We start from the raw sequence: 15,644 nt of genomic DNA on the forward strand, positions 1-15,644 counted from the left end.
GGCCCTGGGTTCGATTCCTCAGCACCACATAAGCAAAAGGAAAAAAGCCGGAAGTGGCGCTGTGGCTCAAGTGGTAGAGCACTAGCCTTGAGCTGAAGAGTTGAGGGATAGCGCCCAGGCCCAGAGTTCAGGCCCCACGACTGGACCCAAAAAAAAAAAAAGTTATCAAGGACAAATTCATTTACCTATCGTGGTGTCACACGGCAGGTAAATAAACCTAGCTAACAGCACAAGACTGCAGTGGCGCCTCATTTGGAATCATGGGATTGGATGACCTGACAGATATAGGGGTACCACACTCAAAGTTACTTCACAGTAACTTTTCTCACACACACAAAAAAGAATAGTCTATAAAGTTCTATTATAGGTATTTGGAGCAAAAGTATCCCAAATTCATTCACACTGCATTGTGAACAGAAAAAGTTTGCCTGAGCTTTTTTTTTAATATCATGAATTTTAAATTATAGAGTTCACATGAACATGTTTCAAGTAATGCCAAATAAAATCCCTTATCAGAACTAAATTCACTCACTGGAGTCTGCCCCCTCCCCCCCCCCCCCGGCTTATTCTGTTTCTAACTTTCAGTGTGGGATATACTACTTAAAAGTGACATTTCTGCATGTTTTATCTTCACTAACACATATTGAAGTCATAAATACATTTGGTCATGCAGACAGAATCCTAATGGGATTGAGAATTTTTATTTCCATTTTCCTTTTGGTGTGGTAGGGATAAACACGTATTAAAGTCATTGTTTTCACAAAGTCAAACAAGATAGATCAGACTATGAATGGGAAGCTTCTTCCTTCTTGTAATTCATAATTCTGTCTGGAATTCTGCCTCTTCCTTTCAGCATCATTTTGTCAGGATAGACGTGAACTGTGCCGAATGCCTGGCTGTCTGGAGCTGTTTCAATAACTCCTTCCAGGTTAACGTGGTGCACACCAAAAGGATCCTCTGAGTAGCCACCATCATGCGTGTGGCCAGCAAAGAAACACACCACACACTTGTGAGCCCAAATGACCGCCAGAGCATCTGAATAGTTCCAGGCTAGGCACACACTGTCGGAAGCCTCTGGGTAAATGGGGAGATGGCCTGGTAAAAAGAAGAAGTTAGGAACCAATTAAGAAATTTTTTTTCATCAAGATAAATGGTTAAATGCTAGTACTGAGGGAAAATAAACACAATAACAATGCTTATTGTTCATGTAAATGGACTAAGACCAAGAGAACCCACATACACACGAAAAACTAGTCTCACAGATGGAACATGACACACACCTAACACTTGGGAAGACTGGGGCCAGAGGATCATGAGTGGGATACCAGCCAAGACTACATAGTGAGGATAACTACAAAATGAAAAAGCTCAGGGAGAGTGTCTGGGCCCTAAGTTCAAAACCCATAACTGAAGAAGAAAAAAAGAAGTTGAAACAAATCATAAGCAAGTTGGGAGAGGCTTCTGTATAGAAAAACCTCTGAGATTCTGAGGCCTACAGGCCTGAGTTACACAAACACAAGGAATACAAGGGCAGCTTACACAGTACAGTCTGCAAAGGCAGCAAAAATTCAGACAAATAATGTGCTGCAATCCAATCTCATTGATTTCCTGGATTATGAATGTTACATACACAGAGAGATGTAATACTAAATAAAAGATCAGTTTAGGGACTGGCCATGGATTATGTGTCATATAAACACTCAGTGCAGTAGAGCTGAAACAGTTTTTTATAGAGTCTTCAAATACTCCCCTGAGATCAAGGTAGCCATTATCTATTTACAGATGAGAAAACTGACCGATGCAGCCAACATTTATCCTGGACCACACAGAAGACACGTGAAGGTGGATCTTGGAGAATTTAAGTCTGATTTTTTTTTTTTAAATTTTTGTAGGTCATGGGGCCTGAACTCTGGGCCTGGGCGCTGTCTCTCAGCAATTCAGCTCAAGGCTAGTGCTCTACCACTTGAGCCACAGCACCACTTCCAGCTTTTTCTGCTTATGTGGTGCTGAGGAATTGAACCCAGGGCCTCATGCATGCAAGGTAAGCACTTTACCACTGAACTACCTTCCCAGCCCTGATCTTGGAGAATTTAAAATCACTAGTGCCAACACATCTGTGAATCTAGACCAGGTAATATGTTTACTTCCATCTCTGCTTCTTCCCAATACATCTCTTTAATTCTTTCTGTGTTTGTTTTTATTCTGAAATTAAACATGTTTCTACTTAATATTTCCTTGTTTATAATGTAAGTAAAACAGGGGGCAAGGGGTTAACAGCCATCTAGTACCCTGAGGAAGATGGCCTTTTAGACACAAGGCACAGACACATTGGCTGTGTAGAAGCCATACTGACTCAGACATAAAATGAGGCAATTCGTTGCCCCCTTTCCTTGAAGTGTTTTGCTTTCAGGACATCACTACTTTCCCTAGAAATTTCTTCCTACTTTTCCTCTTCCAACCTCAATGGCCACTAGTTTTCAATTTCCTCTACTAGTCTCTCCTCAGTTCCCCAACATTCTGTCAGGAGTATCTGAAATGCTTGGTCCTTGGACTTCTCTATTGCACACAATGACTTAGTGATATCTCCATGACTTACATAGATCTAAATATTATCTTATCTTTTTAGTGCCTACATTTATATATCTAACTTAAATTTCTTTACTCTGAGTTTTAGATTCATGTTTGAACTGCCCACCCAACATCTCCATTAGTGTACAATAGCACATGACCTCAAATAGACATTTGAACTTACGTTTACTTATCTAGTTTCTAAATTTACGGCAAATGGTAAACAAATATAAGGGGCTACTGAAGCAGATAGATACACTCCCATCAACAAAGAGGGACTGGATGACAGAAAAGAAAGAGAAGGAGAATATACAACATGAACAGTCGGCAGTTCTGCTGGCAGCTGTATGAATAGCTACATATTTCAATTTCTTTAGAATTCAGTTTATCTTTATGTAAAATTAAATGATTTGTCTAGATGTTCCCTAGGTCCTTTTCAACAACAATACTCTTAGCTTACTAGAAAAACTAAAAGCAGACTTATTCAACTAGTACACCAGCTTTTTGTTGAGCCAAATAGTATCATATCTTACCCGAACCCAAGGGCATCTTATCTTTTCCAAGCCTTGATGCTTCACAGTCAAATATTCCTACTCCATTTATATTTCTGCCATGTAGGTAGAAGACTAATATGTAAAATCTATCTTTGTTGATAAATGTAATTTTGTATGACCAACCCGCTGAGTAGCCTATTGTTTTCAAATTCATAATCCATCTGACACAATGCTAAGAAAACTGTAGCTCATAGGTTTAATAAGTATTCAGGGCCACACAGTTTGATAAGTAAGAGTCTGAATGGCTTCTATCCTCTGGATATTGATGCGTATTTTCATCTGATTTTAAAATAAGAGATGCAATGTCAGTCCCCAAACCAGCCACACTGCAAATCCAAATGTTTTTTTCATGTTTCATGTTTTAAGCACTTCTAGATTTCTATAATCTCCTATGGCAGTGTGTCTATAAAAAAAAATAATAACTCAGAAGCTGGGCACTGGTGGCTCAGGCCTGTAATCCTAACCACTCGGGAGGTTGAGATCTGAGGATCAAGGTTCAAAGCCAGCCCAGGAAGGAAACTCCAAGAGACTCTTATCTCCGATAAACCACTCAGAAAACTGGAAATGGTGCCGTGGCTCAAGTTGCAGAGCTGAATTGCTGAGGGACAGGGCGCAGGCCCAGAATTCGAGCCCCACGATCAACCAAAAAAAAAAAAAAAAGGACTCAGATCTAAATTCCTTGGGACCCTGCTGTTGATAAGTACTCACAGTGATCTGAGGCACACTCATCCCATGTTATCTCAGCTTTGTCTCAGCTGGAGAGCATGGCCTGTTTGGTGGCTACTTCCCTTATAAGCTAAGCTTCCTAACACTGGATTTGACATGGAGCCTGAACTGAATTTCTCAGTTAAAGATTACGACATAAAATGTCTGTTCTAATCGGTTAAATGTCCGATATACCTTTTATTTAAGAACAGTATATTAAATGGATTTTTGGAGCAAAGAGTTGGAATAGGAGCTTGGATACCACACATGAGCCTGGTATTGCCGTAGGTCCAGGAATGGTGTGGTGCATCCCCTCCAATAAAAAGGAAAAACTTAAAACTACATAAAGAAGTGGATGTGTTTGATAGAGCATTTTCCTTGAATGAAAATGCTAAATGAGAGCTCAAGGCCCTGAGTCTAAGCCCCATTTTGGTACACACATAATTACTATATAAGCTGATCCCATTGAGAGAAACTCAATTTTGAAGCCTACAGGAGTTACAAGTGCTAATATATAGATAATTCTGTTATTTTACAATTCTTTTCCGACTCATCCTTAAATGTTACTCTTAGATTTTGGTTATATTTTAATGAAAATTTTAAACTAAACATCCATTCTATAGAAAGAGAATATCAAGCATAAATATCATTAATAGCCAACATTTCTCAATCTCTAAAATGCTAGTGTAACCAGATAAACAATTTCAATACTTACTCACAATCACCACCTTTTCTTGGTTTGTGTCAGAGAATGTAAGAACTTCATTCAACCAGCAGAGCTGTTCTTGGCTGAATCCTCCATTATACTGGACAAACTGGGGCTCAGAAAGTCCTAAATGAATTCAGTAGATCAGACTGAATCTGACATCCATTGTCATTTTCCTCATTTGGGCATTCAAGATTAGCTAATACAAGACACTTGTTCTTTTGAGGGACTATTTAATTAGCAGTGAAAAAAATACCAAGTCATAAGAATTTAGGGCAGTATACAAACAAATCACATGGTATCTTTTTAGTCTTGATATTCTCTGGCTTACTCAGCTGGCCCTATATTTTGAAAAGGAAATATGACTTCCTTACTTTGTCCATTGAACCCACAACATATTCTTGTACTTTTCTGTCCTCCAAAATCATCTTCTACCTCCCTGATTCCTGTGTTTAATACCAGTGTTCTATCTACTTAGTCCTTTGCATTTGTTTTTCCTGTGTATAACTCCTTCCTGTCAGCTGGACATCAGTTTAAATATTTCTTTCCTGGGACAGGCTTTCTCTGATCACCTTATCTAAGGTAGTATCCATAATGCTTTTCTGTACTAAAATACTCTATTTTCTTACTAACACTTGTCAATGTGGAAATAATCTGGTTTTGGTTCCATTGATTTGCTGCAGTTTGAATGTGAAATGTTCCTCAAAGTTCTTTGTGTTAAAGGAAGGCTTGATCACCAACTCAGCAAGTTGAGCTGTAGTAGCTCATAATGCAAAAATAAGATTGTAGAACCTTGAAGACATAGAGGGTCTATTGGGAAATTAATTATTGAGACTGTGCTCTCAAAGGATGTAAAAGGACCCCAGATCTTCCTTTCTGTTTGTGTTCCAAGCTGCCATGAGGCAGGCAGCTTCTCTAATACAGGCTCCAAGTGACAATGTACTGCATCATAAGGTCAAGGGGCCATGGACTGACAACTATGATCTAAAATAAACTTCCTCCTTGTAAATTACTTACGTAAGATATTTTGTCAGTGTTAGAAAACTAATTAACATATTTATTATCTCTTCTACCTACTACTATGATTCATTCCTTTTATTAAAAATAGTAATACTGTAAAGTGCTCATCCTGGAATGGGCATTCAAATATCTGTTAAATAAATGAAACCCAAATCAACTAATGAGCCCTTGTGACATCAGGCTCATGAAAAATCCTGACCTTCAACAACAGTGACAATATACTTTTACCTGAATCATCCATGTTCCTGCTGAATAAAAGGTAGCTGAAGAATTTAAAGACAATGTATTAGATTCTCAGCGCAAAGGAATAATTCACCTTGAGGACTATTCAACTCCTCATTGGGATTGTGCTCCCTCAGTATCTTCATACCCTGCTGGTATTTTGGAGAGGATGGATCGATGCCCAAGACACTCAAGTCATAAGCATCGAGTAAAATGAACCGGAATTTGGGGAATGGTACAAAATGATAAGCGTAATAATCCTCTGAAGGGATGGTCTCAGGATGATGTACAATCTGGTCTTCTAGGAACTTTGTGTTAAGTTTAGAGTTTGTTAAGTAGTCTCTACTGAAGTTATAGAATTCATGGTTTCCCCATGTGTGATGAACTGGGACTTTGAGCACTTTGAACGTGTCCATGACAAGTTCCAGAGACTTTTCTGATGCTTTATACTTTGCATTATAGCCATCGATGATATCTCCAAGCTGGAGGACACAGCAGAGTGTCTTGCTTTCTTTATTCCAGTCTTCGATGGCACCCTGTAAGTGAAGAAGACTATGTCTATAATACCTCCGCCTGCTTCTATGGAAATTGTATCCATCTTCTAAATCCGCATACTGGATATCTGCTATAACTCCAAAGGAGAAGAGTTGTTCTGAACCATCAGTTGGCATTTGGGGATTCTGCTCATCAGCCATAACTTCAAAACACGCTTCTAAATAAACTAAAGGAAGTGAAAGATATAATTAAGTTAAAAGCATCTAATTTAACTAATTGGATTCAAGAAAATGATAAAGTGAATATTAAACAATAAACTCATTGGGCAGCCAGACACAGAAAAGAGGATGTAGGCTTTAGAATTCTGAAACACGAAGCCTCTGAAATGCTTCAGTTTTCTCATCTGTAAAAAGATATTAACTTCCATTCTTCAGAAGGGCACCATTTGCAGAAGGGCAGTATCATAATAATGAACATTCTAATTCTAGTAAAGCCAAATTCAAGTCTGAAATAATTTCTTTTTTTTTTGGCGGGCGGGGGTGGGGTCAGTTATGGGGCCTGAACTCTGGGCCTAGGTGCTGTCCCTCAGCTCTTCAGCTTAAGGCTAGGACTCTACCATGTGAGCCACAGTACCACTTCTGGCTTTTTCTGCTTATGTGGTGATGAAGAATCGAACCCAGGGCCTCATGCATGCAAGGCAAGCATTCTACCACTGAGCTACCTTCTCAGCCACCTGAAATAATTTCTAATGTTGCATTCACTTTAACCATGCACATAATTTACATTCTTTCCCACAAATATCCAGCAATTCTATCAAAACTTCGAGGTTCTCATAAAGGTATATATTGAGCCCACTCAACTACTACATTTTATGTATCACAGTTCTACTATGTGATCACTTTGTGTCAGGCTGGATCCTTGTTGATGGCTAGCTCACTAAAGTAAGTTTCTTGTATTTCATATCTCAAGTAACTAGAGGAAACATTAATGATATGAAAAGAGAGAAATTCTATTTATTTATTTATTCACTCATTTAGGCAATACTGTTTTTTTTTTTTTTGCCAGTCCTGGGGCTTGAATTCAGGGCCTGGGTGCTGTCCCTGAGCCTGAGCACACAAGGCTAGAGCTCTACTACTTGAGCCACAATGCCACTTCCCCCTTATTCTGAATAGTTTTTTTGGAGATAAGAATCTCATGGACTTTTCTGCCCAGACTGGGTTTGAACTGTGACTCTGAGAACTCAGCATCCTGAGTAGCTAGGATTACAGGCATGAGTCATCAGGGCACGGCTTCCTTTTCTTTTTCTTTTCTTTTTTTCTTTCTTTTTTAAACTCAGAGCCTCATATTTGCTAGGCAGGCATTCTACCACTGAGCCATGCCTCCAGCAAGAGGAATATTTTTAAACCAAGACACAAAGCAGCTCAACAAAAACTATGGCATAGCTAGGTGCCAGTGGCTGATTCCTGTAATCCTGGCTACTCAAAAGGCTGAGATCCAGGGGATCAAGGCTCAAAACCAATGTAGAATGGCTGGGAATGTGGCTTAGTGGTAGAGTGCTTGATTAGCATGCATGAAGGCCTGGGTTTGATTCCTCAGTACCAAATAAAAAGAAAAAGCCAGAAGTGGCGCTGTGATTCAAGTGGTAGAGTGCTAGCCTTGTGCAAAACAAGCTGAGGGACAGTGCCCACACCCTGAGTCCAAGAACAAGGACTGGCAAAAAACAAAACAAAACAAAACAAAAAACCTCAGTGTAGACAAACAAGACTCCATTCTCCAAAAATAGCAAAAAGCAGGAGGTGCACCTCAAATGGTAAAGTGTCAGCTGAAACGAGTAAGCTGAACAAGTGCAAGGCTCCAAGCTCAAACCCCAGTACTGAAGAAAACAAAAAATTAAGCTATGACACTAATGTGAGGATTGTCACTTTCATAAGTAGTGATTTTCCTGCTTTTTCAACAGTTAGATTCAAATTTAACCAGATGTATTTTTAAAAATCTTATTAGCCCCCTGCCTACAACCAAACAGAAAGCATGAAATCTTTTCATTTTATACATGATTTCTGCTCTGCCTTAGTGGCTAAGTGGAACAAACTTAATTTTAAGCTTGAAAAAAAAACCAATTTCATTACATTGTTAATAATTTAAATTTATTATCTCTAAAAGAATCAAGTATAATAAGGATTAAGACAAGACCATGAATTTTTAGCTATTTTTTTTGGGGGGGGGGGTCTGGTCGTGGGGCCTGAACTCTGGGCCTGGGCACTGTCCCTCAGCTCTTCAGCTCAAGGCTGGCACTCTACCACTTGAGCCACAGCGCCACTTCTGGCTTTTTTCTTTTTGCTTATGTGGTGCTAAGGAATCGAACCCAGGGCCTCATGCATGCAAGGCAAGCGCTCTACCACTAAACCACCTTCCCAGCCCACTATGTTTGTTATAATGACTATAAATAGCAGTCAACTATTTGGCTTTTTCTTTTTTGTTGTTTTTTTTTTACAGTAAACTATTTGGTAACAACTGATTTTTATTAAGATCTAGTTGACTCTAAAAATTCATTTGACTCTCTAACATTTTTTTCAGACTCCAAGTCTCTAGTCATTTGCCCAATGTAGCTAAAGTTCCCAACCACTCCTTCATAGACATGTGAAATCCCACTTGTAAAAGCAGCTGAGATGGAAGATACAACTTCATACTCAACCTGGGGGTTCCCTTCAAACTAAGACTTTTGTCATTCAAAGATACACTATATCAACTTACCTAATTAGATGTACTAGTTACTTTGCTTTCTTCTATTGTGGGGTATAACTAACCCCACAATAGATAAAATAGCACCCCCCCACAAAGAAAGAAATTGCAAAAATTGGTTCTCAGGCTCTTTATTTGTTCATTTCTTCCTTCAATCTCCTTCTGAAAATCCTCTAGACAGTCGGTGATTATGTATGTGCTGGAGAGGTACTTATGTGTGTGGAGAATTCAGATACAATTACAAGAAATAGAAACCTCATCTAAGTCAACTGAAAACTCAACTTATTAATTTCAAGTACTTGTGATTCCAAGTACAAATTAGTAAGAGACGCAAATTAGAACATAATTTAGCAAATAACATCACATGAACATTATTACCAAGCTTAAGAAAATGTCTGGCAACGCTCCTAATCCTCTGCCAAATGAAATTTGTTTTTATATTCACGTTCAGAGCCTTAGGTTATGTGTTCCTCAGATCTCTTGGAGGAATTTGGTTCCAATTAATTTGATCTCCTTTCTATAAACAGGCTATTATTTTTGCTACCTAGCAATCATTTCTTGTTCTTTGTGCAGTGGCACCCCATTTAGGCATTTACCTAATTCCCTACTTTCTGTTCATGTTATTATTGGACATTTCCCACTCTTGGCTGGGTAAGGGCACAGCAGAGAGATGACTCAGGTCTGGCCTATAAAAGCCCAGTTTCCTCCTGAGTTAGGCATTCAACCCAAGCTGGATCTATAAGCAGAGCCCAAGGACATTTGCTGGGAACACTCGCCCAAGTACTGCAACTGTGCCTGCTCTGCTTATTACTAAAACTTGAGTTTCCAGGGGAAAGTTAACAGAAAAGAAACCCAGTTTATTTATATGGAAGCAAATATGAATGACAGAAATAAGAAGTTTCTTGGAAACATAGTTGATGGATATATACAATCTCTCTGTTCCTGCCAGGACTGCCCTTTGGTTATTTAGTTACATCAGATAACACATTTCCCTTTGAGCTGAAAGTTCAGAATCAAAAGTAAGGACAGGCAAAGAACCAAGTGGGCAGGTAAATTACTCCTTGCTAATTCAGTGTGGTATTTTATGAGTGATAGATGCTAGGAAGCTCAGAGTTTCCTTGCTGGACAGAGATAGCTTGGAAATAATTATATTAATCAAATCAAAGCCAGACCCTCATTTGTCATAACTGCAATGTGCCTATAAATCTACAAGTAAACACACTGGATGGTAAAAGACAAAAAAATACACTCGGACATGATAAATCATATGGGACTCTAGACATTCACACAGTGAGACCAAAGGATAGTCTTGGGAGAGGATCACAAAGGCTCAACAGCTATGTGCATATGATCATATAAAATGATGCTTATCAAAATGAATTCCAAGAAATAGATGCAAGACTTTATTTCTTTGTTGCTGTTTATATTTTCTGTGCCTTCTGTCTTGTTTGTAAGTTTATCTGTTTGGGGGAGGTAGGAGGAACACCTAGAGATGGTGGGACAAAGGGTGGACAAATGCAGCAGTGATACTCACTAGACACTATGTTGCAAATGAACTATACAACTTGTGGAGTTGGGGGTGAAGGTAGGGAAAAAAACTGGGAGAAAGGGAGGGCAGGGATGACATTGTTCAAAAAGAAATGTATGCATTACCTGATTTATGTAACTGTAACTCCTCTGTATATCACTTTTACAGTAACAATTTAAAAAATAAAAACATTTTTTAAAAAAGAATCTCTAAGCCACCTCCACTGGGAAATTAAGAATAAGCATCCTTACATCTTGGAACTTTCTCAAAATACCCTTTTCTACCAAATACACATGGAGAAAATAGGTGAGGAGGGCAATTAAAGTAATTGTTGAAGCTATCTATGAGTACATAATTAGCTACTTTTATGCATGCTTTAAAAATACTTGTTTATTTGAGCTTCTAAAGTACAGAGATAATAGATCTGAACAAATTAGAAGACCTAAGGATATATTTTGTTTTTGAATAGGAAAGAGAATAGTAAATTTCTAGTGAACTTCATTTTACAATTTTAGCTCTATGAGCAAAGCTACTTAAGTGTTAGTTTTATTATTTGTTTGTTTGTGCCAGTCCTGGAGCTTGAACTCAGGGCCTGGGTGCTGTCCCTGAGCACTTTTGCTCAAGGCTAGCACTCTACCACTTGAGCCACAGCAACTTTTCCAGCTTTTTGGTGGTTAATTGGAGATAAGTTTCATGGCCTTTCCTGCCCAGGCTAGCTTAGAACCATTATCCTCAGATTTCAGCCTCCTGAGTTGCTAGGATTACAAGCTTGAGCCACCAATACCTGGCTAAATTTTAGTTTTCAAGAAGGTATTATGATGAGCTGCTGACACCTTTGAAATTGAAGACCTAACACTGAAATATAGTCCCAGTTTTCCATAGAGGAAAATGACTCCTCATTCAATTGCTGTGAAAGTTAGCTGAATTAAAATCCATTCATTATTTTAATTAATTAAATGCACTGATTTGACTAATTAATATTTACTTTGTAAATCTCTGAATCATAAAGCACCATATGCATACAATAAAATGAATTTTAAATTATATATCTGAGAATATTTCACCAGTGAATCTCAAGACAGTTAAAACCACTAAAGTTTTAAATGTTTTCCTTGTGAAACTATGATTTGAACAAACCCCAGCTTTGTGCAGGCATGTTAAGCAAATGCTCCATCATTTAAGCTTGTGAGTTTCAGGGGGCATGGGAGCAGTGGTTTTGTTGAGACATGGTCTCACTAACTTTTCCTGGGCTTGCATTAGATTCATGATCCTCTAACCTCAGCTTCCAGAGTAGCTGAGATTATAAGGCATGTACCATCATACCCAACTACCACAAATCTAACAGAACAAAATAATTTTTTTAACTTACAATGTTTTCCTCTCAAAATAGCTACAGAAAATATTGGTACAACCAGACACAGTACTCATGCATGTAATCCCAGCTACTTGGGAAACAATGATTGGGAGGATTGTGGCTTAAGGCCAGCCACTGCAAAAAGCAAGATTTCACCTCACACAACAAGCTATGCCAATTATCCCAGCTACAGAGGAGGACGTGAGTAGAAGGACTGAGGTCTGAGGATGGCCCTTGGGGAAATCTCTACCTGGAAAATATACAAAAGTAGCTTGAGAGCATGGCTCCAAGTGGTAGTGTGCCTACCTAGCAAGCAAAGGCCCTGAGTTTAAACCACAGTACCACCAAAAAAGAAAGTTGTGGTGATGGATAAGCAGCAAGCATCTTGTGAAAACCACATCAGATATTAAGAGATTTTTTTTAATAGCAAAAAATACACATGCATGGGGTATTGCTGCTAAAAACTTGCTAGAATACCTAAGACTGGTAGAAGACTGAAGTTCCTCACAGAAAGCCCTCAAGCACCCAAGACATTTGCAGAAAAATATGTTTCCTTTATTGTCAAAGCAAAACAAAGGGGGAGAGGTTTTTGGACATTAGCAGTAAGACTGTTGACAAAAAGACAGATGAGCAAAGCTTTCATATGAAGAAACAATGAACAAAGCAAAGTATTTAGCATTACTAGTGTTAATAGTAACAGGAAGGTTATAACAGGAAATATTTGTAGTAGGTACAAGGGTCAGGGTCTGAAGTAAGATGAAACAGTCAGAAAATTGACAAAAAGTTAAAGCTTAGCTATCCTAGTCAAACTAGTCTACAGTTACATGAAGGACAAAATTAATCAGCTTTGACAACTACTAATGAACAACTATCAGAGGGTATTATCTCTGTCTTTTTCAAGAAAAGTACCTAAATTGAAAACCAACTCATTTGGTGATTCTGGTGCTTTATAGTAGGTATAAGTAACAGATTTGCATTAGGTAATATTTTAGGAAATAGCTATGGTCTGAGAAATCAGGCTTAGCAATTCATCCAATAACCAAGTTATAGTAGACACTAATATTTATCTACTACTATAAATATGAAAAGATTGTAAGCATGCTTTGATAAGTAAATGAGCATAAAGCTACTAATAGAATCACTGTGGCGAATAACATTTAGTAGTTGGGCATTAGTGGCTCATGTCTATAAACCTCACCATTTTGGAGACTGAGATCTGAGGATCTCAATTCAAAGCCATGGTATGCAGAAAAATCCATGAGATTTTTATATCCAAATAACCAGCAAAATGTTATAAGTGGGGCTCAAGTGGTTCAAGTGGTATTGTACCACACTTGAATGAAAAAAACTAAGGGACAGCAGCCAGGCCCTGAGTTCAAGCCCCCATGCTGGCACACAAAAAAAAGAGAATAAATTAGATCAGCTGAAAACAACATCAAATTCAATTTTAACTTATGTGATATGTATGACCAAGTTAATATTCAAGTGAACAATTAAAGAAATGAAAGATAACTTTGGGTGCTCATTATCTGAACAAGAAATGTGCTTTCATATCTTTTTTTTTTCTTTTTCTTTTTCTTGTCAAGTGTGGGGAAAACTTGACAGGTAAAAATACACAGAAATAAGAGGACAAATCTTTACTGTAAGCAACTTCAAAAATGGAAGAATGAGTTGTAAGTGAACACTGGTGGCTCATGTTTATAATCCTAGCTACTCAGGAGGCTGAGATCTGAAGATCTTAATTCTTAGTCAATATGGGCTAAAACCCAGCAAAATGCTGCACTGGAAGTGTAGCACAAGTGGTGAGTGCCAGTTCAGAAAAAGCTAAACTAGGGCCCCTGAGCTCAAGCTCTGATACTGACACATACAAAAAGAGAGAAAAAAAAGCTAGGTGCTAGTGGCTCACACTGTCATTCTATCTATTCAGAAGGCTGAGATCTGAGGATTGTGGTTCAAAGCCAGCTCAGGCAGCAAAGTCCTTGAGATTCTTATTTCCAATTAATCACCAGAAAACCAAAAGTGGAGCTGTGGCTCAAAGTGGTACAGCATTAGCCTTGAGCAAAAGAGCTCAGGGACAGCACCCAAGCTCTGAGTTCAAGTTCCATGACTGACAAAAAAATAAAAAAAATCTGGGTGATGGTGGCTCACACTTGTAATCCTAGCTACCTAGGAGGCTGAGATCTGAGGGTCATGGTCCAGGAAGAAAAGTCTGTGAGACTCTCATCTCCAATTAACCACCAGAAAACTGCAAGTGGTGGAGTACTCACCTTAAGCTGAAGAGTGCCCAGATCCAGAGTTCAAGCCCTCACCTGACAAAAAAAAAAAAAGGAAACATTGTTTTAATTAACAATGATTTCAAGTGCTTAGTAAACATCTAAGAATTCTTCTACCTATAAGGGCAAATTTTAGGAAGCTCCAGCTCAATTTGGGAAGGATGAAACACCAATGATATTCAACTACAATGCTTACTTACTGGATTACAGGACAACACACTTGGCTAGTTGGTCCAAGTTATGAGGGAAAAAACCACCATGGTCCAATCCAACACTCACTGGATCAATAGTTACTTCTGTTCCAGATCCAATATAGCTAAATCAAGAGGTGCTTCCTCTCAGTCGACATCCCTGGGGGGGGGGGGGGGGGGGGGGAGGGGAAACAGAAGAAAAAGCAAGAGTGGAATCTGTAGTGAAGGAAGAGAGAGGACATTTTTCACAAATCTATCATAGAGGTGGAGGTGGGGAGTGGGAGTGAGGGCAAGGGAGGCCTTGGGCCACAAGCAAAAGCAGATCTAGACAGAATGTAAACAAAGATTTCCAAATTAACGAATTAAATAATTCCTTGAATACTTTTGATCTAGTGTCAGTAGAAAAACAACGTGTTGTCCTAGATGAGGAAGTCGTTAGCAAACATGAAATCACAAACAGGAAGGGCGGGAGGGAAGGCTGTGAGGTCGAGAAAAGAAACTGTACACCCCGCCCTCCCCACCCCCATCCCAAATTGGTAGTTTAGAAATGGGATGTGATTTGACATTTACACCTTGTAGAGAGCTGTGCTTTGGGATCAGGTTGTGCTGTGCTATAGTTAGAAGGGCTGGGCACCCTCTGTCATTACTTAAGTCGGTTTTTACCACCTTCACTACCCAAATTACCCTCCTTAGCAATATATATATAATATATAATGTTATAATATATGATATATATCATATATTATATGATATATTATATAATTATACCATATATGATATATTATATAATTATATCATATATAAGTATGTTATATCATATATGATATATATTTCTATATTATATAATGTATTATATCATATATATTATATCACATATATTATATATTATATGCCAGGGATTACTTCAATCTCTACGGGGCGACTCCTACCTCGGGGATGCTAACAAGCCGACCTCTAGATTAGGCAGGACGACGAGGTGACAGGATAAGCAGGACAAAGTGGGGGAAAGGGCCCGTCTGTCCCACCCCGTCCCGGTTCTGGGGTGCAAAGGGCTCTCTGTCACCCCCGAGCTTGGGGCCGGATACGCCCCCCCCCCGGATCCCCGCTAAAGCAGGTGCCCCCAGAGGTCAGGACCTCCAGCCCCGGCCCAGCCACGCAGCCAGGGATCCTCCAGGCCTCCTCGTCCCCAGTACACCCCTACCCCCGCGCCGGTGGGCGCCGCCAAAGCCCAGGATCGCTCACGGCCGGTAAGGCGATGACAGCGACCACCAAGCGGAGCTGAACCGAGA

The 15,644-nt window shown here is 39.1% G+C and overlaps 1 protein-coding gene across 3 annotated transcripts; it reads right to left on the bottom strand.

Annotated features, from left to right (window-relative positions):
• Window positions 1–601: 601 nt before the first annotated feature.
• Adprm (ADP-ribose/CDP-alcohol diphosphatase, manganese dependent) lies at window positions 602–15,641 on the bottom strand. Of its 3 annotated transcripts, none has more exons than XM_070026956.1 (6): window positions 15,557–15,641; window positions 14,361–14,515; window positions 14,159–14,200; window positions 5,870–6,496; window positions 4,543–4,659; window positions 602–1,095 (listed from the first exon to the last, which is right to left on the bottom strand). In XM_070026956.1, exons 4-6 carry the CDS (start codon window positions 6,468–6,470, stop codon window positions 785–787), a joined length of 1,029 nt encoding a protein of 342 aa, XP_069883057.1. In that variant the 5' UTR covers window positions 6,471–6,496; window positions 14,159–14,200; window positions 14,361–14,515; window positions 15,557–15,641; the 3' UTR covers window positions 602–784. The 3 variants fall into 3 exon arrangements, with proteins under 3 accessions (XP_069883057.1, XP_069883054.1, XP_069883056.1); XM_070026953.1 differs by having other exon boundaries at window positions 603–1,095; window positions 14,365–14,515; XM_070026955.1 differs by lacking the exon at window positions 15,557–15,641 and adding an exon at window positions 15,285–15,429 and having other exon boundaries at window positions 603–1,095; window positions 14,365–14,515.
• Window positions 15,642–15,644: the final 3 nt, after the last annotated feature.

Source organism: Dipodomys merriami, unplaced genomic scaffold (genome assembly GCF_024711535.1).
Source record: "Dipodomys merriami isolate MVZ:Mamm:240054 unplaced genomic scaffold, mDipMer1.0.p SCAF_19, whole genome shotgun sequence".
In the NCBI taxonomy this organism is placed as follows: Eukaryota; Metazoa; Chordata; class Mammalia; order Rodentia; family Heteromyidae; genus Dipodomys; species Dipodomys merriami.